Genomic DNA, 21361 nt, shown 5'->3' on the forward strand with positions numbered 1-21361 from the left:
GGCTTTTGTTTAGGTGGCACTTAAATTTAAGAAGAGAATGATGGAAAAAAGAAAGACAGTGACTCAGGAGCTAAAACTTTCAATGACTGAAGAATCGTAAGGACAAGAAGTAGTAGGTATCAAGAATAAACCAGCAATCTTTGATTTATCCCCATCCTCTATATTTTTAGGAAGCAATCCAGCCAGTCTATAAATCTACACAGAAAACAAGCAAGGCCTGCACTTCTTAATATAGGCCGCTCTCAGAACATACTGACCACAGATCAAGGATCAGTGGCAAGAGCTGGCTATGAAAAAGGCATACCTGAGTTTCTGGGCCAGACTTCCCTTTGTGCACGTCCCCTGTTTCTAGGTCTTCAAAGTCACCATAGAGTTCTTCTGGAAAAAAGATCCAAATGAGTCCTCTGTGAATAAGGTTGCATATGACACTCTAGCACCACCCAGTACCAGGTGGGCTATGAGTTCTGCATCCCAAATTTCACTTTTCTTGTTCCTATTGCTGCACCCCCCAAAATAATCTGTACTTGTTTCTTTTTCTTTTTAAATTGTTAGTATTTTGTTACATGTTTAGGTTAATTAAATGGACCCAATTCATATTTCCATATTTTACTTCAAAATCTCACTTAGCCAAGAGCTATTTTTCCAGTATAGGGAACAGATACTCTGGTAGCAGATTCACACAGTGGAGGCATGTGGAGGACTACAGCTGCGTCCTCCAAAAACCAACAGTTTAAAGAGCGATTTGAAAAGCTATGGCTTGATAATAACAAGCGTGAAAAACTTTAATAATAAAGATCAACATAACACAACCATATGTCATACCCAGGAAAAATGCTACATTACAAAAAATACTGCATTTGGAGTATAAATAGTACCAAAACAGTGCCAAGCCCACATGAAGAGGTCATCCATCCATCCATCCATCCATCCATCCATCCATTCATTTCTGGAGTTCTAAGTTTAGTTGTAGACAAGAAAATAAATAAATAAGCTAATTGTTGGAAGGCACCATTTATTTTCATATAAGATCCAAAGAACCAAGAGATAAAGAAGATATAATAGATGAACAATTCTATTCATAATAAAAACAAAGAAGAATGAAATACTTAGGCATAAACCTAACAAAAGTGTCCTGAAACTTCATTTTTAATTTTTTAAAAGCTTTACTATGTTACCAAAGGACACATGGAATAACATTAGCTAACACTTGTAAGTACTTTACACTCCGGTACCACTCTAAGTATCTTCCATGCCTTAACTAATATTCTTCAACATCACCCAGTGAAGGAGGTATGATTATCACCTATTGAAAAAATAAAGATTACCATATGCTTGCAGTAAAAGACTCATTATCATGAAAATGTCAATTCTCCCTTTTAACAAGGTTATAATAATAATTTTTAAAAAAGTCACAAAGGATTTCTGGTCTAGTAAAGATGGCGTACCCAAGGTTTCTCTGTGAATAGATATAGCCATCAATTCTAAAAATAATACAAGAGCATAGAGACAACCAAAGAAGCAAACTTTGAAAGTTGAAAAGAAATGTTGGTCAATGAGATTCCCCAGGACTAGAGGAATGGTGAAGTGGCCAGTGTCTCACTGCACTAAATCCACAGAAAGGGCAACCCATAAGGTAGCAATAGAAGGCAGCCCACGTACAGTCATTCTTTCCCCAGATCAAAACGGATTTCCCTGGTAACTTCAGGACATCACTGATAATGAACTGATGAAGGGAAGTGCTCTCCTTCCCCAAAGAACCTGTATCTCCTTTCAGGAGACCAAGATTTATCAGCAAAGGGGGAGTTTCTCTTCCCCCACCTAAAAATGTGTGCCTGCCAACGTCGGTAAAGGAGATCCCCCCATAACAAGCAAACTGGCCCCATAAGCCAAGACAAACTTTCTCCACTTAGCCCTACCAGGTGTCCTAGTCTGGGGAAGCTACTCTGTTCCGGCGAGCTGGCACCAGCAGGGACCTATGGCACCAGATGAACAAAGCAGGCCAACAAATACTGCAAAGACTCTGAAATTAAACTATCATTGGAACCACAGCCCACAAGTAGATATCAAGACAACACACATGCAGCAAGAGATATGGAAAGAGTTTATGACTCATCTAACAAAGTATTATGAGGAAAGCACGGCAGATGTCCCAACCTATTCTAAACATAGCTAGAGAGAGCAGGGAAGAAAAGAATAGGTTGGGCTTTTAATGGTGGTTGGAGCAGGAGATTGGGTTGAGGGCAGGGGTATATATGGCTTGAACATTCTGCTGGTACCAAAAAACAGAGCACCTGGTGTAGGACAGGTATAGGACAGAAAGGGGGAAAGGAGAGGTGAGACTTAAGTCTATACAAATAGACTTAAGAGGTGGAGGCAAATACAATTACAGTTTCTTATATAAGTCAGGCATCCGTCTAACTTAGAGTCCGATCATTCCAATCACAGGAAAAATGAAAACAAATTTCCACAGAAAGACCTATAAATGAATGTTCAGAGTAGCCTTCATTATTAAAGTCTCAAGCTGGAAATAACCTCAGTAGTCAGGAGGAGAAAAATAAAAATTGGGGTATATCGGTGCAATATAATACTAATCAACAAAAGAGCAAACTACAGTTGACCCTTGAACAACAATGAGGTTAGGATATCCTCCTGCCCCATAGTTGAAATCACGTATAACGTTTGACTCTTGCAAAACTTAACCACTAATAGCCTCTGTTTACTCGAAGCCTTACCGATAATAAAAACAATTAACTTATTTTGTATGCTATATGCATCACATACTGTTTTCTGACAATAAAGCAAGGTAAAGAAAATGTTATTATGAAGATCACAAGGAAAAGAAATTACATTTACAATACTGTACTATAATTATGGATACTGTAAGTTTACTTTTGTTTACAAGAAATTTTATGTATAATTGGGTCCCACAGTTCAAATCCATGTTGCTTAAGGTTCAATCATACAAAATGAATGAATTTCATAAACAGTATGCTAAGAAAAATTAATCTAGAGACAAAATAGAGTATACTTATTTTGTAATTCTAGAAAAGGCAAAATTAATCTACATTGACAAAAAGCAGATCACTGGTTGCCTTGAAGCTGGTGTGGTTTTAGGGGATAAAGACTGCTAAAAGCCCATGAGGTGCTATCTGAGGTGAAAGAAACATTGGAATTATTTTATTTCTTGGCTGCAACAACAGTATATGAGCATACAATATCCAAACTAACCAAACTATATTCTTAAAACTGATACATTTACTTGTATATAAAATATATCTCAAAAGGTTGATTTCTTAAAAGGAAAACTATTATGTTGAGGGATAGAACCCAGAAAGTGAAGAATACATACTTTCTGATTACTTTTGTATGAAGCCCAAACTATGGTAATAAGAATCCAAAAGTGGCTGACTAAGGATTGGGTGCTCACTACAAAGTGTACAGGGAAACATTTTGGGATGACAGAAATAGCCTTATCTTGTTATGGGTGACAGGTATAGAAGTATAGAACTGTCAAAATTGATTAAGTTGAACAGTAAGTCATACCTCAATTTAAATAACAAGGCTTAAAGAACAAAAAATTAAAATTCCATAACTAATAAATACAAGTAAAAGGAAAAGCCAAATCTCATTAATTTTCTAATCATGAGGAAAACAGAAGTAAAAAATAAATATGCAAGTATGGATTCACAAAATAGATAACATGCAACTGACTAAAAAAATGGATGAAAAATACATATGAAAAGTGCTTATAACAGATCAGTTTAATTCTAAGTTCAAATTTTCAGTGAAAGTTTTGCGAGAAAATATAACTCATAGCATTCCCATTAAGATCTGGAACAAGACAAGGATGTCCACTCTCACCACTGCTTTTCAACATAATACTGGAAGTCCTAGCCAGAGCAATAAGATAAGAGAAAGACATGCAAGGAATCCAAATAGGAAAAGAAGAAGTCAAACTATCACTATTCGCTGACAATATGGTAATATACATAGAGAACCCCAAAAACTCCACAGAAAAACTAAACTAATCAATCAGTTTAGTAAAGTGGCAGGATACAAAATCAACACACAAAAATCAGTAGCCTTCCTATACACAAACAATAAATCTGAAGAAGAAGAAATCAAGAAAACCATCCATTTTATTATTGATATTAAAAAAAATCAAATACTTGGGCCTCCCCGGTGGCGCAACGGTTGAGCGCTGGGTTGCGAAGCTGCCCGCGGCCTCTGCGTTGCCGGTTCGATCCCCGGCTGCTCCCCGGCCACCGAAGGAGGGTCCCACATGGTGCGCAGACCTCTCCTGCCGCCCACTGCTCCCCTCAGCAGTGTACTTCGGTCCTTCTGCCTGCTCTCCTCCCCCGCTCTGGCTCTGGTGAATTCTCTCGCCCTCCCGCGCTTCTGACTGTGCCCAGTGCATGTATAAACAAAAAACGAACAAACAAACAAACAAATAAATAAAACATGCCTCTATTAAAAAAAAAAAAAATCAAATACTTGGGAATAAACCTAACAAAAGAAGTAAAGGACCTTTACAAAGAAAACTATAAAACACTGTTAAAAGAAATAGAAGTAGGCACAAAGAAATGGAAAGACATCCCCTGCTCATGGATTGGAAGAATTAACATTATCAAAATGGCCATCCTACCGAAAGCAATCTACAGATTCAATGCTATTCCAAATAAAATTTCCATGTCATTCTTCAAAGAAATAGAAAAAATATTGATGAAATTCATATGGAGCCATCAAAACCCCTGAATAGCTAAAACCCTCCTGAAAAAAAAGAAAGGGAATGGCAGCATCACTCTCCCAGATTTCAAACTATACTACAAGGCCATAATAATCAAAACTGCATGGTATTGGAACAAGAACAGACACAGGGACCAATGGAACCGAATAGAAAACCCAGAAATAAACCCACAGATTTATGGTCAACTAATCTTTGACAAAGGAGCAAAGAATATGCATTGGAGCAAAGAAAGTTTGTTCAATAAATGGTGCTGGGAAAACAGGGTCGCTACAGTGGTTGCAGCAACTCAACTCTGCCATTGAAGCTTACAAAGAGTCATAGCTAATACTAAGAAAATACAGTGGCTGTGATCCACTAACACTATTTATGGATACTGAAATTTTAATTTCATGTAATGTTTATATGTCATTTTTAGTCCTTTAAAAATGTAAAATCTATTTTAGCTGCAGGTCAAACAAAAATAGGCAGTAAATTTGATTTGGTCTTCAAGTCCAATTAGTGGGCACCTGATCTAGATTATAAGACGACCAAGAAATTAACAGCTAATGTTATGCATGAAATCAATCAGATCTGATAAGGGGAAAAAACCTTGGCTGGAAACATCTGGGGCTAATTGGAAGAATCTGAACATGGATTAAATTAGATACTATTATGCTACTTTCTATACAGATAAGATTGTAGTTATGCAAAATATCTCTAGATTTAACAGGTGGGCCTCCCCGGTGGCGCAGCAGTTGAGCGCTGGGTTGCGAAGCTGCCTGCAGCCTCTGCAGCGCTGTTTCGATCCCAGGCTGCTCCCCTGCCACCAGAGGAGGGTCCCACATGGCGCGCAGACCTCTCCTGCCGCCCGCTGCTCCCCTCAGCAGTGTACTTCGGTCCTTCTGCCTGCTCTGCTCCCCGCTCTGGCTCTGGTGAATTCTCTCACCCTCCCGCGCTTCTGACTGTACCCAGTGCTTGTATAAATAAAATAAATAAATCTAAAATATATATATATATATATATTAGATTTAACAGGTGCTTGTAGTGGTGAACTGTCATGAAGTCTGCACTTTATTTTAAAATAGTTCAGAATACACACCCACAGAGACAACACATATATATATAGTAACACATACGTAGATAACATACATAAAATATATACGTTGAATGTAGGTACACTTGTGTTTATCATATTATTATTTCAACTTTTCTATAAGTGTAAACTATTTCACAATAAAAAATTGCAAAAATACAAGCAAATAACCCATTTTTCCAGAGAAAATGGGTAACGAGTAAGGAGGAAACCAGCAAATTTAACCAGTGAATTCTTTCACATTTATGATTAAAATAAACTCCAAGTGATAAAAACTGTTATGGCTGACAAAAAAAAGGATTCAAAGAAAGCTATGTATTCAAAATCTGAAAAAGAGAGCATTCGGGAAGAAACAGTAACCCAACTCACTGATAAATACAGTTACAAATGAACAACAGCAAATCTTTTCAGCTGTCCATTAAACAATCATTTATCTAGCTTAAGGATGGCTTAACAGCAGCAAATCTATTAGCATAACACATCACATTAACAGATTCAATAAGGAAAATACATAGTAACATGGAGATGACAAAAAGGGATTAAAAAAATTAATCAGAAATATAAAATTGCTAGGAATAACCATAAGGAATATATGGTGATGCAGAAATCTTTAATCAGAGATAAGATTTAAATATGGCCAAAACATGTTCCTGGAGAGAACAGTATAGAACACTGTAGAAAAGTTTCAACTATTTCCAAGTCAATTTTTCAGTTAATGTAATACCAATTAAAAAACAAAATATATTCTGTGATTCATTAAAATGGTTTTCAAAGTTATTTTGGACCACTAGTTGACCTATCAAACTGGAAAAACTAAAAATAATACATAATAGTGAGTTTTGTTCAAAATGTAGGGAAGCTTTAGAACATTTGTGTAGGACAACATAAGTTCAAAATTAAAATGTATACACCCTTTGATAAAGAAATTCCATTTCTAAAAATCTGCTCTATATATTCCTATAAGTTATTAAAGATGTTCACTGTGACCTTATCTGTAAGAATAATAAACTACATAAAGGCTAAATGGAAATCAATGAGTAAAATAAGTTATGGCACATCAACAAATATACAACCATTAAAAAGAATGAGATTGCTCAAAATATTTGATACAGAGGATGTCTATGACAAACATTTCAGTGACACAAACATATGGAGAACATGTAAGGTTACACAGCAATTTCTGTCTTAACAAAAAATGATTGCACATTTGACAGTGGCTACAGTAACCCCACAAGCAAAGGAAGGAGGGTTCAGCACTTGTAAGTCCAAATTTTTATTTTTTAATTTTTTTTTTGTGATTTTTATGTCTGGACACCATGTCCTCTCCATTTTTTCCTCCTACATACTTCTTTTTTTAATTTGAATTTTATTTTTATATTCCCCATACAATTACAACCCCCTTATTTTGACCCCAAGCCCTCCTTTCCCCGCCCCCCATCCCCCATAGAGTGTCTCTGGTTCATAGTTGTTTGTTGATTTTGATATTTTTTTTCTTATAGTTATTCTTTGAAAATTCTTGTGTTGAATAATCTGCAAGTGTTGTTATTTTTATTTGCATAAATGAAAATTCACTAGAAGTTAATCTAAAAAAAGATGTGATTATGAAGTAAATTTGAAAATGAGGTGTTTTCTTAGATTATAAAAGACATAAGATAACAGCATGAGAATCAAAAGACAACAGCACAGAAGAGATCGCCTTATAACTGACCTTCCATATATGTACACACGTGTGCACACATATAAGAATCAATTTAAATAAGTGTACTATAAAAAACAACTCTAGGCCTAGTCATACAAGTTTCAGTGCTTCAGTGATTGTGCAGTGAATACACATTCCAATGACCTGGAATTAGCCTTAACTATTTTCTTAAAGCTCTCTCATGCTAACTATTTTGTTAAACTCCCTCAGGCAAACCTCCCTTGGTCAGTGCATGATTCATACTGATCAACGACTCTGCTCTGAAACCATAGGTTCAAAGAATTTTGGGGCCCTTTGCTGTAGGAACTTGTCAGCACTGTTTATTGATAACAATGAGATTAAGGAGGTGACACCCCGAGAGCGCTCTGTAGAAGCCAATTATTGAGGAGTACACCTCTGAGACAAACAACATGTGAAAAAAAGACTATTCAGCTTCCAGGTCATTGGTACTCAAACAAAGTGCATCCTGCCACAGCCCTCGCAGAGGGAAGACAGCTGGAGCTGCACCTGGCCTCTGCAGACCCCTGGGCTTTGTCTATACTGATTGCTCAATTGCATCCCTTTCCTGTAATAAACTAGATTTGAAAACACTGTCATTTTGGGTCATGTAAGTCTGTGGTAGTAATGGAAACCTATAAAATTGCCACCCTGGTTAGTGCCTTGACACAAAAGAAAAATCTATGGAAAAAATGAAATGACTCCCCCCCCAAAAAAATTGATAAGACTTTACTACACAATATTTGTAAAATGTATATTTAATGTAATATTAAACAAAATTTTAAAGTTAAATAAAAAGCAGAAAAAAATTGCAACAAATGAAGGATATATGCCCTTTAGAGAGAAATATTAAAAATATTAAAAATATTGAAATAGCAAAATAAATACACTAACATCTCATAAAAAAATATTATATAACAGACAAGGTATTCACCAAAGAAATGCCACAGCTGAAATATCTTAAATAAACTGTCACTTATTATACTAATCCAAAAAATTGCAACGTACAATGGCAATTGGCAAAAAGAAATTTTTTTCATGGGCTTTACTCAAATACTGTAAATATCAAATATCAAACAGTAAAATATGCACTGCTGATCCCTCATCCCTGGAAGCTGAAAATCTATATAGAACTTATAGTCATCCACAGATTCAAACAACATCTCTGGTTGGTTGGATCTCAGTTGGTTTAATCTATAAATGCAGAAACCCCAACCAGTAAAAAAATCTGCCTGTAAATGGCCTATGTTCAAGCCCATGTTGTTCAAGGGTCAACTGTACTAAAATATACTGCTCGCAGGCACAAAATAAATAAAATATCTTCTGGCAATTGTGATCCATAAAAATGACTCAAAAATTCCAACTTTTATGAATTCAACTTATACAAATAAAAAAAAGTGAGCTAAGTTGGCTGAAGTACAGTTATTTACTATATTGATAAAGTAAATTGCTTTAAATGTCAAAACAACAGAACTGTGAAATGAATTAGAATGTGATTAAATACTTAAATCATAAACACTGAATCTTTGAAAAGTGTTAATGACAAATATTAAGGATGATATAGAAAAGTTTATGTGCAGGGCCTCCCCGGTGGCGCAGCGGTTGAGCGCTGGGTTGCGAAGCTGCCCGCGGCCTCTGCAGCGCCGGTTCGATCCCCGGCTGCTCCCCGGCCACCGGAGGAGGGTCCCACCTGGCGCGCAGACCTCTCCTGCCGCCCGCTGCTCCCCTCAGCAGTGTACTTCGGTCCTTCTGCCTGTTCTGCTCCCCGCTCTGGTTCTGGTGAATTCTCTCACCCTCCCGCGCTTCTGACTCTACCCAGTGCTTGTATAAACAAAACAAACAAACAAATAAATAAATAAATAAAACATGCCTCTATAAAAAAAAAAAAAGTTTATGTGCATGTGTATTTTTATAATTATTCTATATCTATTACTTACACACACACACAAAATATATATATTTTTTAAATAAGTTTTATTTTTATATTCCCCATACAATTGCAACCCCCCTAATTTGACCCCAATCCCTCCCTCTCCGCCTCCCCCCCATAAAGTGTCGCTGGTTCATAGTTATTTAATTTTGATTTTCACTTTCTTATAGTTATTCATTTTCCTGGTCCCTTATTTAAGTTTTCTAGATTCCTGCTATGAGTGACACCATCCGGTATTTTCCTTTTTCTTTCTGGTTATTTCGCTGAGCATGATCCCTTCCAGCGCCATCCATGTTGCTGCAAATTGCATGTGTTTATCTTTTTTGAATGCTGAGTAATATTCCATAGTGTATATGTACCACATCTACTTGATCCAGTCATCTATTTTTAGGCATTTGGGTTGTTTCCGAAGCTTAGCTATTGTAAACAGTGCTGCTATAAACATAGGGGTATAGGTGCTCTTTGGAATTGATGTTTCTGTGTCCTTTGGGTAAATCCCTAGGAGTGGAATTGCTGCATCATATGGAAGCTCTATGTTTAGTAGGTACAGAAATCTCCACGCAGCTCTCCATAGTGGTTGGACCAGTTTGCACTCCCACCAACAGTGCAAGAGAGTTCCTTTTTCTCCACAACCTCGCCAACATTTGTTGTTGCTAGTTTTTTTAATATGTGCCATCCTCACTGGTGTAAAATGGTATCTCATGGTAGTTTTGATTTGCATTTCCCTGATGCAAGTGATGTTGAACATTTTTTCATATGCCTGTTGGCCATTTGCCTTTCCTCTTTGGAGAACTTTCTTTTTAGCTCTTCTGCCCATTTTTTGACGGGATTATTTTCTTTGTTGTTGTTGAGTCTCATCAGCTCTTTGCAGAATTTTGTGATCAGTCCTTTATCACTAGTGTTGTGTGCAAAAATGTTTTCCCAGTCGGTGGGGTTTCTTGGTTATTGTCTCTTTTGCTGTGCAGAAGCTCTTTAATGATGTAGTCCCAACTGTTTATCTTTGCCTTCACTATCACTGCTTTGGGTGATGTGTCTGTAAAGATGTCTTTGATGTGCATATCACATAATGTTGTGCCTATATTTCCTTCTATGTATTTCATGGTTTCAGGTCTTATGTCTAGTTCTTTAATCCATTTTTTTTATTTGTTTGTTTTGTTTATACATGCACTGGGTACAGTCAGAAGTGTGGGAGGGTGAGAGAATTCACCAGAGCCAGAGCGGGGAGCAGAGCAGGCAGAAGGACGGAAGCACACTGCTGAGGGGAGCAGTGGGCGGCAAGAGAGGTCTGCCTGCCATATGGGACCCTCCACCAGTGGCCGGGGAGCAGTCGGGGATCGAACCGGCGCCGCAGAGGTCGCCGGCAGCTTAGCAACCCAGCGCTCAAGCGCTGCGCCACCGGGGAGGCCCTCTTTAATCCATTTTGAGTTGGTTTTTGTATATGGTGTGAGGTAGTAGTCAAGCTTCATTCTTTTGCATGTAGCGACCCATTTTTCCCAGCACCATTTATTGAACAAACTTTCTTTGCTCCAATGCATATTCTTTGCTCCTTTGTCAAAGATTAGCTGACCGTAAATCTGTGGGTTTATTTCTGGATTTTCTATTCGATTCCATTGGTCTGTGTGTCTGTTCTTGTTCCAATACCATGCAGTTTTGATGATTATGGCTTTGTAGTATAGTTTGAAGTCTGGGAGTGTGATGCCTCCATTCCCTTCTTTTTTTTTTCAGGAGAGCTTTGGCTATTTGGGGTTTTTGGTGATTCCATATGAATTTCATCAATAATTGTTCTATTTCTTTGAAGAATGACATTGAAATTTTTATTGGAATAGCATTGAATCTGTATATTGCTTTTGGTAGGATGGCCATTTTATTTTATTTGTTTTTTTAACTTGTTCTAAGTTTTTTTTTTTTAAAGATTTTATTTATATATTTATACAAGCACTGGGTACAGTGAGAAGCGTGGGAGGTGAGAGAATTCACTAGAGCCAGAGTGGGGAGCAGAACAGGCAGAAGGCCCGAAGTACACTTCTGAGGGGAGCAGCGGGCAGCAGGAGAGGTCTGCGCGCCATGTGGGACCCTCCCCTGGTGGTCGGGGAGCAGTCGGGAATCGAACCAGTGCTGCAGAGGCTGTGGGCAGCTTCGCAACCCAGCGCTTAACCGCTGCGCCACCGGGGAGGCCCAGGATGGCCATTTTAATAATGTTTATTCTTCCAATCCATGAGCAGGGGATGTCTTTCCATTTCTTTGTGTCTTCTTCTATTTCTTCTAACAGTGCTTTATAGTTTTCTTTGTATAGGTCCTTTATCTCTTTTGTTAGATTTATTCCCAAGTATTTGATTTTTTTAGTTTCTATAATAAAAGGGATGGTTTTTTTGATTTCTTCTTCTTCAGATTTATTGTTTGTGTATAGGAAGGCTACTGACTTTTGCGCATTGATTTTGTATCCTATCACTTTACTGAACTGATTGATGAGTTGAATTAGTTTTTCTGTGGAGTTTTTGGGGTTCTCTATGTGTGTTATCATATCATCTGCAAATAGTGATAGTTTGACTTCTTCTTTTCCTATTTGGATTCTTTGTATGTCTTTCTCTTGTCTTACTGCTCTGGCTAGGACTTCCAGTATTATATTGAAAAGCAGTGGTGAGAGTGGACATCCTTGTCTTGTCCCAGATCTTAATGGAAATGCTTTCCACTTTTCACCATTGAGAATGATACTGGCTGTTGGCTTGTCGTATATGGCCTTTATGATGTTGAGGTATGTTCCTTGTATCCCAAGAATTTCAAGGACTTTTATCATGAATGGGTGTTGCACTTTGTCGAAAGCTTTCTTAGCATCTATTGATATTATCATATGGTTTTTATATTTCTTTTTGTTGATGTGTTGGATAACGTTGATTGATTTTCGGATGTTGAACCATCCTTGCGTCCCTGGCATGAATCCTACTTGGTCGTGGTGAATTATCTTATGGATACATTGTTGGATTCTGATAGCTAAAATTTTATTGAGGATTTTTGCATCAGTGTTCATTAGGGAGATTGGCCTGTAGTTTTCCTTTTTTGTGTTGTCCTTGTTCGGTTTTGGTGTTAGTGTAACGTTGGCTTCATAGAACGTGTTTGGTATTATCCCTTCCTTCTCAATTTTTTGGAAGAGTTTGTGAAGGATAGGCACTCTGAATGTATGGTAGAATTCATTTGTAAATCCATCAGGTCCTGGGCTTTTGTTTTTGGGGAGGTTTTTGATTACCATTTCAATTTCGCTAATTGTAATTGGTCTGTTTAGGTGTTCTATTTCTTCTTTATCTAGCTTTGGGTGATTGTAGAGTTGTAGGAATTTGTCCATCTCCTCTAGATTGTTGAACTTGTTTCCATATAACTGTTCATAGTAGTTACTGATTATTCTTTTGATTTCTGCTGTGTCCGTTGTGATTTCTCCTCTTTCATTGATGATCCTGTTTATTTGTGCTTTCTCCCTTTTTTCCTTTGTGAGCCTGGCTAGAGGTTTGTCTATTTTATTGATTTTTTTTTCGAAGAACCAGCTCTTGGTTTCATTGATCTTTTGGATTGTTTTTTTAGTTTCGATTTATTTCTGCTTTGGTTTTTATTATTTCTTTTCTTCTACTGGTTTTGGGTTTTTTTTGTTGTTCTTTTTCTAGATCTTTGAGCTTCGAGATTAGGTTGTTTCTTTGAGTTCTTTCTTGTTTCTTGATGTGAGCCTCTATTGCTATGTATTTTCCTCTTTTACTGCTTTTGCTGCATCCCATACATTTAGGAAATTGGTGTTCTCATTGTCATTCAATTCAAAGAATTTTTTAATTTCTTCTTTGATCTCCTCATTAGTCCAGTGGTCTTCTAGTAGTGTGGTTTTCAATATTCATGAGGTAGGAGAGTTCCTGGCCTCTTTTTATGGTTTATTTCTAGTTTGATGCCTTCATGGTCAGAGAAGATGATTGGTATGATCTCAATCTTGGTGTATCTGATGATGTTTGTCTTGTGTCCCAGTACGTGATCGATCCTGGAGAATGATCAGTGTGTGCTTGAGAAAAATGTGTACTCCTTTTTTTTGCGTTTAGTGTTCTATAGATGTCTGCCAAGCCCAAGTGCTCTAGGTCCTTATTTAGAGCTTTAGTGTCTTTACTTATTTTTTGTCTCGTTGATCTATCCATTGTTGATAGTGGTGTGTTTAAGTCTCCCACTATGTATGTGTTTTCTCTGATGTCTGTTTTCAGAGAGGACAACAGTTGTCTGATATATTTTGGTGCTCCTTCGTTTAGTGAATATATGTTAATGAGTGTTATTTCTTCTTGAAGTATTGTCCCCTTGATCATAATGTAGTGACCGTTGGCGTCTCTTTTTATTTTTTGAGTTTGAAATCTGTTTTATCTGCTATAAGTATAGCTGTTCCTGCTTTCTTTTTTGGTCCATTTGCTTGTAGGATTGTTTTCCATCCTTTAACTTTGAGTCTATTTTTATCTTTTGTAGCTAAATGTGTTTCCTGGAGACAGCAAAAGGTTGGGTTTTGTTTCTTAATCCAGCCTGCGACTCTGTGTCTTTTTATTGAAGAGTTTAGTCCATTTACATTTAGAGTTAATACTGATATGTTAGCATCTGTATTTGCCATTGTGTTTGTCTTTTCTCTGGTTTTATTTATTTATTCTTTTAATAACTTTTTTTTTTTTTTGGCCTTCTTTCGTTGTTATTTGTCCCTCTGAGGTTCTGGCTTTAGGACTCCTTGTATTATTTTTTGGAGTGGGGGTTTAGTCGTAATGAAATTCCAGAGTTTCTGTTTGTCTGGGAAGGTCCTTATTCTTTCTTCATAGAGGAAGGAGAGCTTTGTGGGATAGAGTATTCTTGGTTGGCATCTGTTTTCTTGGAGTCTGTTGACTATGTCCCTCCACTCTCTCCTTGCCCGGAGTGTTTCTTTGGAGAAGTCTGATGTCAGCCTAACTGGTTTTCCTTTGAATGTTATCTGTTTCTTCCCTCTTGTCAGCTTCATTATTTTTTCCTTGTCCTGGATTCTTGGGAGCTTTACTATTATGAGTCTTGCTGTATTTTTCCTTTCATCGTGAAAGTTTGGTGTTCTTCTTGCTTCTTGTATATCAATTTTCGGCTCCTTCTTCACGTTTGGGAAGTTCTCTTCAATTATCTCCTTGAATATTTTCTCTGTTCCTACATCTTTCTCCTCTCCTTCTGATATTGCTATAACTCTTATATTGCCTTTCCTCATGGAGTCAGATAGTTCCTGAAGTCTTTATTCGGTCTTTTTCCTTCTTACTTCTCTTTCCTTTTCTGTTTTGGTTCTTTTTATTTCTGTGTCTTCAAGAGTACTTATTCGTTCTTCCATTTCATCTATTCTGCTTTCATTGCTTTTCCCAGAGTTCTTTAGTGCCTCCATTAATTCTTTGATCTCCTGCATTTGTTTTACTTCCCTCTTTAGGGACTCAATTTCATTCTTCTGGTCGTCGATTATTTTTCCCTTATCATTGTTTTCCTTTATGACTTCTGTCAGTTTTTTAATCATGGCAATTTTAAATTCTCTTTCTGGAAGGCTCAGAAGTTCTTCCAAGTTACTGTTGTTGCAATCTGGGGGGTGGTTTTCTTTTTGTGGTGTGCTTTTTTCCTGAGGAGTTGCTAGGTTGCGTGTGGTTCTTCTACTCCCTACTGTTTTCTAATTTGCCGTATGCATTGGGACACTGTGTTGCTGGGAGTGGCGGCATCTTGGGTGAACTTCTCCGCTCCCCTCTGGCTCCTCAGGGAGCCTTCTGCTGGTTTCAAGCAGTCTTTACTGAAGAAATGTCCCTGTTCTAAAATGGTGATGTGGGACGCACTCCCTGCGCACCCGGTCTGCCCAGGTGGTGGGTTCCCGCTCCCCCTCTGGGCTTGGACTGCAGGCCAGAAGGGGCCTGGCACTCACACACTATATTTAAATAACCAGGAAGAAATACCTCAGGGTTGAAAAAAATTATTTTTACAATTGGTGGTAGTTACGGTATGTTTTTTTTAACTCTAATTCTCTTTAATGCACACTATATCATCACAAGAAAAATGTAATTTTAGTACATTTTTCACACACACACACAAAATCTATTAATAAGCGCATGACAAAATTTATGGAAAATGCCCTACTTTTTTTTCAGGGTTCACATTTAATAATTAATTAACCAGGGGCAGAAAATAAGATGACCAAGAAAGAAGGAATCATAACTCCTGTTACAGTTCCCCCAAGCATTTTACAATTGACTATTACTTGCAAATTGACTACTAAAGAGATAGTGAAAAGTAAAGTATAGAGAAGGCAGTCTTCTCTGAAAAGTGTTATTTTTACTTTTACCTTTACTTACCATCTTCTGCTAAGATCTTGGCTGCATCTTTATCATCTTCCCACTTCCCAGTCACAAAGCAATCTCTGATACTGTTCATAACCTTACAGAGAAAATGCAGCACTTAGTTGACATACTCCAATCAATCAACAAAAAAACTACTAAGAAATAGTAGATACACAGACGACTCAACAGGGTCATGAAAAGGTGCTCATTATCCTTTAACCATGAGGGAAATGCAAATCCGAACCACAATAAGCCATCGCCTCACACCTGTGAGAGTGGCTACTTTCCAAAAGATAAGAAACAACAAGTTAGTGAGGATGTGAAGGAAAAGGAACCCTCTGCGCTGTTGATGAGAAGTCAAGTGGTATAGGCATAATGGAAAACAGGATGACGGTACCTCAAAAACTAAAAATAGTACTACCATATGATTCAGCAATTCCATTTCTAGATATTTATTCAAAGAGATTTTAGGGACTCCTCTGGTAGCACAGCAGTTAAGCGCTGGGCTGCGAGGCTGCCCGCAGCCTCTGCAGTGCCGGTTTGTTCCGCCGGCGAGGGTCCCACAGGAAAAAAAAAAAAGAGAGATTTTAAAAAATAGAAAGAAAAAGAAAAACCACTACAAACTCAAAAAATGTACACCTATGTTCGCTGCAGCATTATCACAAGACAACACAGGGAGCCAACCTAAGTGTTCATAGGTGGATGAATGAATAAAGAAATTGTGTGTGCAGTATATATTGTATGTACATTGCATGTATATGTATATTGTATATGTAAATAAAGTGTACAAATACACACAATTCACACAACTACACAACTAGACCCACAATGAAATATTACTCAGCATATGAAAGAATAAAATCTTGCCCTCTGCATCAACATAAGGACATTACATTAAGTGAAATAGGTGAAACAGATCAGAGAAAAACAAATACCACGTTTTCACTTATATGTGGAATATAAAAGCAAAACTCCAGCCCCTACTCCAAAACCTAGCTTATATAGAGAGAATAGATTGGAGGCTGCCAGAGGCAGGGGGAAGGGGAGAAGATACGGGTGAAGGGAGTTAAAAAGCACAAACTTCCTGTTATAAAATTAAATAAGTCATGGCAATAGGATATAATGAGTAGCATAATGGCTACAGTTATTAACATTGAATTGCACATTTGCAAGTTGGCGAGAGTAGATTTTTTTTTAAGTATTTTGAAATTCCATCTTTATTTATTTATTTATTTACTTATTTATACATACATACATACATACAAGCACTGGGTACAGTCAGACACGTGGGAGGATGAGAGAATTCACCAGAGCCAGAGCTGGGAGCAGAGCAGGCAGAAGGACCAAAGTACACTGCTGAGGGAACCAGCGGGCGGCAGGAGAGGCCTGCACACCATGTGGGACCCTCCCCCAGTGGCCGGGGAGCAGCCGGGGATCGAACCGGCGCTGCAGAAGCTGCGGGCAGCTTCGCAACCCGGTGCTCAACCGCTGCGCCACCGGGGAGGCCCGGTGAGAGTAGATCTTAAAGGTTGTTATCACAGGAAAAATATTTCTGGAATTATATAAGGTAAGGGACATTAAGTAGACTTAAAAGGTGATTATCATTTTGCAACCTGTATAAATATTGGTTCATGTTGTACACCTGAAACTAGTATGTCAATTATACCTCAGCTTGAAAAAATAAGGAAAAAAATAGAGGTGACAACTTGTCTTTAACTACTTTTCAAAATACTTTTGTGGATTCCAAGTGAGCCTCTTAGATAACTTTACTTTTGATGCAGATAGTGTAACCAGAGATAAAAGCATACATATTTTCCCAGTACCTCAAATGGCAGACCATTCACTAAGATTTTTGTATCCAAGTTCCAAAAGTTTGTTATCTAATATGATGAATGCTGATATGGATGACCTCTCTGCAAGAACAGATGCAGTTTAGGAAGAAAATCCAAAGCTAAAATCAGAAAATCAAGTTCTTGGACAATATATAGAAAACTTCATGCCAGCTTCTAGTGTTTTTCAAACAACTGACACAAAAAGCAAAAAAAATTAAAGGATTTCTATCCCTTTGGTTTTATAAAATTGCGGATTTTTTTTCTCAAAAAGTAAAAGAGACTGCAAGTTACAGTACTTGTTTGTAGCTTCACTGACTATATATGGAGATGTCAAATCCAAGCAAAATTAAGAACTTAACAGGGGCCTCTGTGATGGCCTAGGGCTTAAGTCTCAGCAATACCACCAGGAGGGCCTGAGTTCTATGCCCAGCTAGGGAGCTAACCACATATGTCATGGAGCAGACCTCTCCTGTCTTGCCCACTGCTCCCCTCAGCAGTGAATTTCAGTAGACCCACCTGTTCTGCTACCCACTCTGTCTCTGGTCAATCTTCTCACTCACCCTCCATACCTTTGGTCTGCACACCAGTTCTCTTATGCAAAATAAATATCTTTAAAAAAATGAAGAACATAACAGAAGACTTCACGAATGTGTATGTTAGTCTATGAAAACATGCAAATATATCGTAGAGATTTTGTACTTAGAAATGCAAATATAGGGCCTTCCCTGGTGGCGCAGGCAGTTGAGCGCCACACTGTGAAGCTGTCTACAGCCTCTGCAGCGCTGGTTTAATCCCGGCCGGCGAGGGTCCCCCATGGCGTGGCAGACCTCTCCTGTCGCGCCCCGCTGCTCCCCCCAGCAGTGTATTTTGTCAGTCTGTCTGTTCTGTTCCCAGCTCTGTCTCTGGTGAATCCTCTCACCCTCCTGCGCATCTGGCCTGTACCCCAGTTCTTGTATAAATAAATAAAATCTTTTTTTAAAAAAAAGAAAGAAATGCAAATATTGTCTGAAACTTGAAAATGAATGTTTTATCAAATGTGTTTTGATTTTATAGGTTTATAGGTTTAGTGCTGTCTTTTACTACAGTCATAGTAAGAGATACAAGAAAACCCACCACTGTGTTGTGGAAAGTGACCACAATCATACACCGAACGCACAGCTTTATTTACCCTGTCCATCATCTCGTGCCTCTTCCCCATTAGCTTCTTCCTTCCCGTTTCTCTTCCCATAAGGAAAAAAACTGGTTCCACATTTGTAAAAGTAATTTCAACAGTTAATTATGTGAAAATAACCTGAATTTTAATTGCTGAAACTTCACCAAAATAAGACATTTTCTCAGTTCGGATGTGCTACTTGTTACATTTAGTAATAGAGATAGTGTTATTGGTGTCTCTTTAATCAACTGAAAACAGAGGCTATAAAAATGAAGTATGTTTTTCTATGAAAACAGACTATAAACAGGCTATAAAAAAGTAAGTCAATTTTTCGATGAAACTGAATCACTGAATTGGGAAGATTTGTGAAGACATTCTTTTACATAAAATAACCAACATGACATCTGAAAAGATGAATTCAGGTTGTGTGTATGTTTGAAATACAAACATTTCAGGAAAAATAAAAATACGGCGGGAAAGTACTTGGAAACAATTTCAAGTGTTTTTGTACCACATTTGTGTTATCTCTGGCACAGGGTAGATCTTTGGGAAAAATATACAAACATGGATTAAGTTTGACTAACCTTATATAAACCACATCTGGAAGAGAATATTATGAAAAGTTGGGTCTCGAGGTTTATTTGTAGTAACCAGCAGATCAGCTTTTGCAAAATCACTTAATAGTGTATTAATATCAGAATAATGAATAAGGGCCTCCCCAGTGGCACAGCAGTTGAGCGCTGGGCTGCGAAGCTGCCCGCAGCCTCTGCAGTGCCAGTTCGATCCCCAGCCACCAGCAAGGGTTCCACATGGCGCAGCAGACCTCTCCTGCTGCGCCCACCACTCCCCTCAGCAGTGTACTTCGGTCCTTCTGCCTGTTCTGCTCCCCGCTCTGGCTCTGGTGAATTCTCTCACCCTCCCACGCTTCTGACTGTACCCAGTGCTTGTACAAATAAATAAATAAATCTTTAAAAAAAAATTGAAGTAAAAAAAAAAGAATCATGAATAAAATGGAAGAATTTTACATGTGTACTAGTTAATACTTTTTTTAGTATCTTATGTCACTACTTCTCTCAGAATTTTCTGCAAACCCAACTATTTGGTTTGCAGAGCTGCAATCATTTTTTCACAATTTTTTAAAAATTTAGTTTGTAAATTCCACTCAGTAAGGAAACCAAGTATAAGAAGTAAAGTTAAATGGTTAAAAAAGGAAGAGATCCACTAATACAGCTCATAGTTATTAGATTCAGGCTACTTCTCATCATGGAATAAGCTTATGTTCATACTGGTGTAAAATTCAGTGAATGGCTTTAGCAATATTAACACACAATAGTGAATTGCAAACATTTTACATCCTTTTGTGAACTAATTTACAAACATAAAATTGTGTCCTGATTATGTTTTGCTGGCTAATAAAAAGTTGTTTCGGAAAAAGCAGCATACATGTTATAAAAGTTAAGCAGTGTATAGGTAAGGTATCATTAATCCAGTGACCTCTAAGTAAATAATTATTTACTAATTCAACCAATTTTCAAAAGTTTATTAGTGTTCCGAAAACAACAGTAGCATTTTTAGAAAGTTAGGTTTACTATATGTTAATAGAGACTTCTTATGGCTATTTGAAAACTTAATTCCCTTGACCAATGATAATTTTCTGACAAAATGTTCACAACAGTGCAAAGAGTACTAGTTCCCAGTTCAAGATCACCCATATATACACAAAGCAGATGCCGGATATATATCTCAAATCATAGAATAAAACCTTGCACACAACTGCCCAGTTCAGAGTCTGTTTCCTGGTGAACCTAACATAAGACAGCATGAGTCATTCACTGCCAATGCCCCAAAAGCACATAAAATGTAAGCGGAAAAAAGAAATGAGTAGAGGGGAAGATTATAGACTATATATTTAAAAGGCAGAGCAAAAACCAAAATCCTGGTAAAATCAAACTATGGCATTTACTGATGGAAACTTGGAAGATGAAATCATGAAGAAAAGAAGAAAATGATTATGATAAGTGCCATGATTCCTTCTGCAGGACCAAAGAGAACTAAGCTGAGATGGGCATGTGGTAGTTTCAGGGGTACTTACCTAGTAACTCACTGCATTAAAATTTACTTTTGTGTGGTTTTCTATAATCTGCATTAAAATTTACCATAAACAATGGTTACATAAAATCTCATGAAGTCATAATTGCTACCTACCAAATTGAAATAAGTAATGTGATAATTATTAGGCCTCTCTCAGGAGTAACATTTATGCTAATCTGAATGATCAAAAGAAGCCAGCCTTGGAAAGATCAGCACATCAACCCAGGAGAAAAAACAGAGGGACAAGAATTCTAAGATAGAATTGATAAGCATGGCAAATTTGAAAAGTGAACTTCAATGTGACTAGAGAATGATAAATAGGACATGAAAATTCACTGTGTCATGGATTTCTGTTTGAAAATTATAAACAATACCTCAGGGACACTAGGTATAAGACACAAAATATTTTAAATGCATGAAAATTTACAAGCAATGCTTCAAAATTAAGATTAACTCTACTATCCACAATAAATGTTAAACACCTTCCTTTTCTCCATAACACAAGCACAGTCTGACTAAA

The 21361-nt window shown here is 37.5% G+C and overlaps 1 protein-coding gene and 1 pseudogene across 2 annotated transcripts in view; one reads left to right on the forward strand and one right to left on the reverse strand.

The window, feature by feature from the left end:
* Positions 1-21361, reverse strand: part of BMS1 (BMS1 ribosome biogenesis factor) — a gene marked incomplete at both ends in the record, with an annotated part of 47755 nt that overhangs the window by 10499 nt on the left and 15895 nt on the right. The window contains 2 exons of the mRNA XM_084244485.1: positions 305-378; positions 15781-15862. Of these exons, the coding sequence (XP_084100611.1) occupies positions 305-378; positions 15781-15862 (156 nt within the window). The remainder of the gene's footprint in view (positions 1-304; positions 379-15780; positions 15863-21361) is intronic.
* LOC311178109 (short coiled-coil protein B-like) lies at positions 17651-17815 on the forward strand (annotated as a pseudogene). The gene has a single exon. The product of its transcript is annotated as a short coiled-coil protein B-like (transcript).

Source organism: Talpa europaea, assembly GCF_964194135.1.
Source record: "Talpa europaea genome assembly, chromosome: 10".
Classification (NCBI taxonomy): Eukaryota; Metazoa; Chordata; class Mammalia; order Eulipotyphla; family Talpidae; genus Talpa; species Talpa europaea.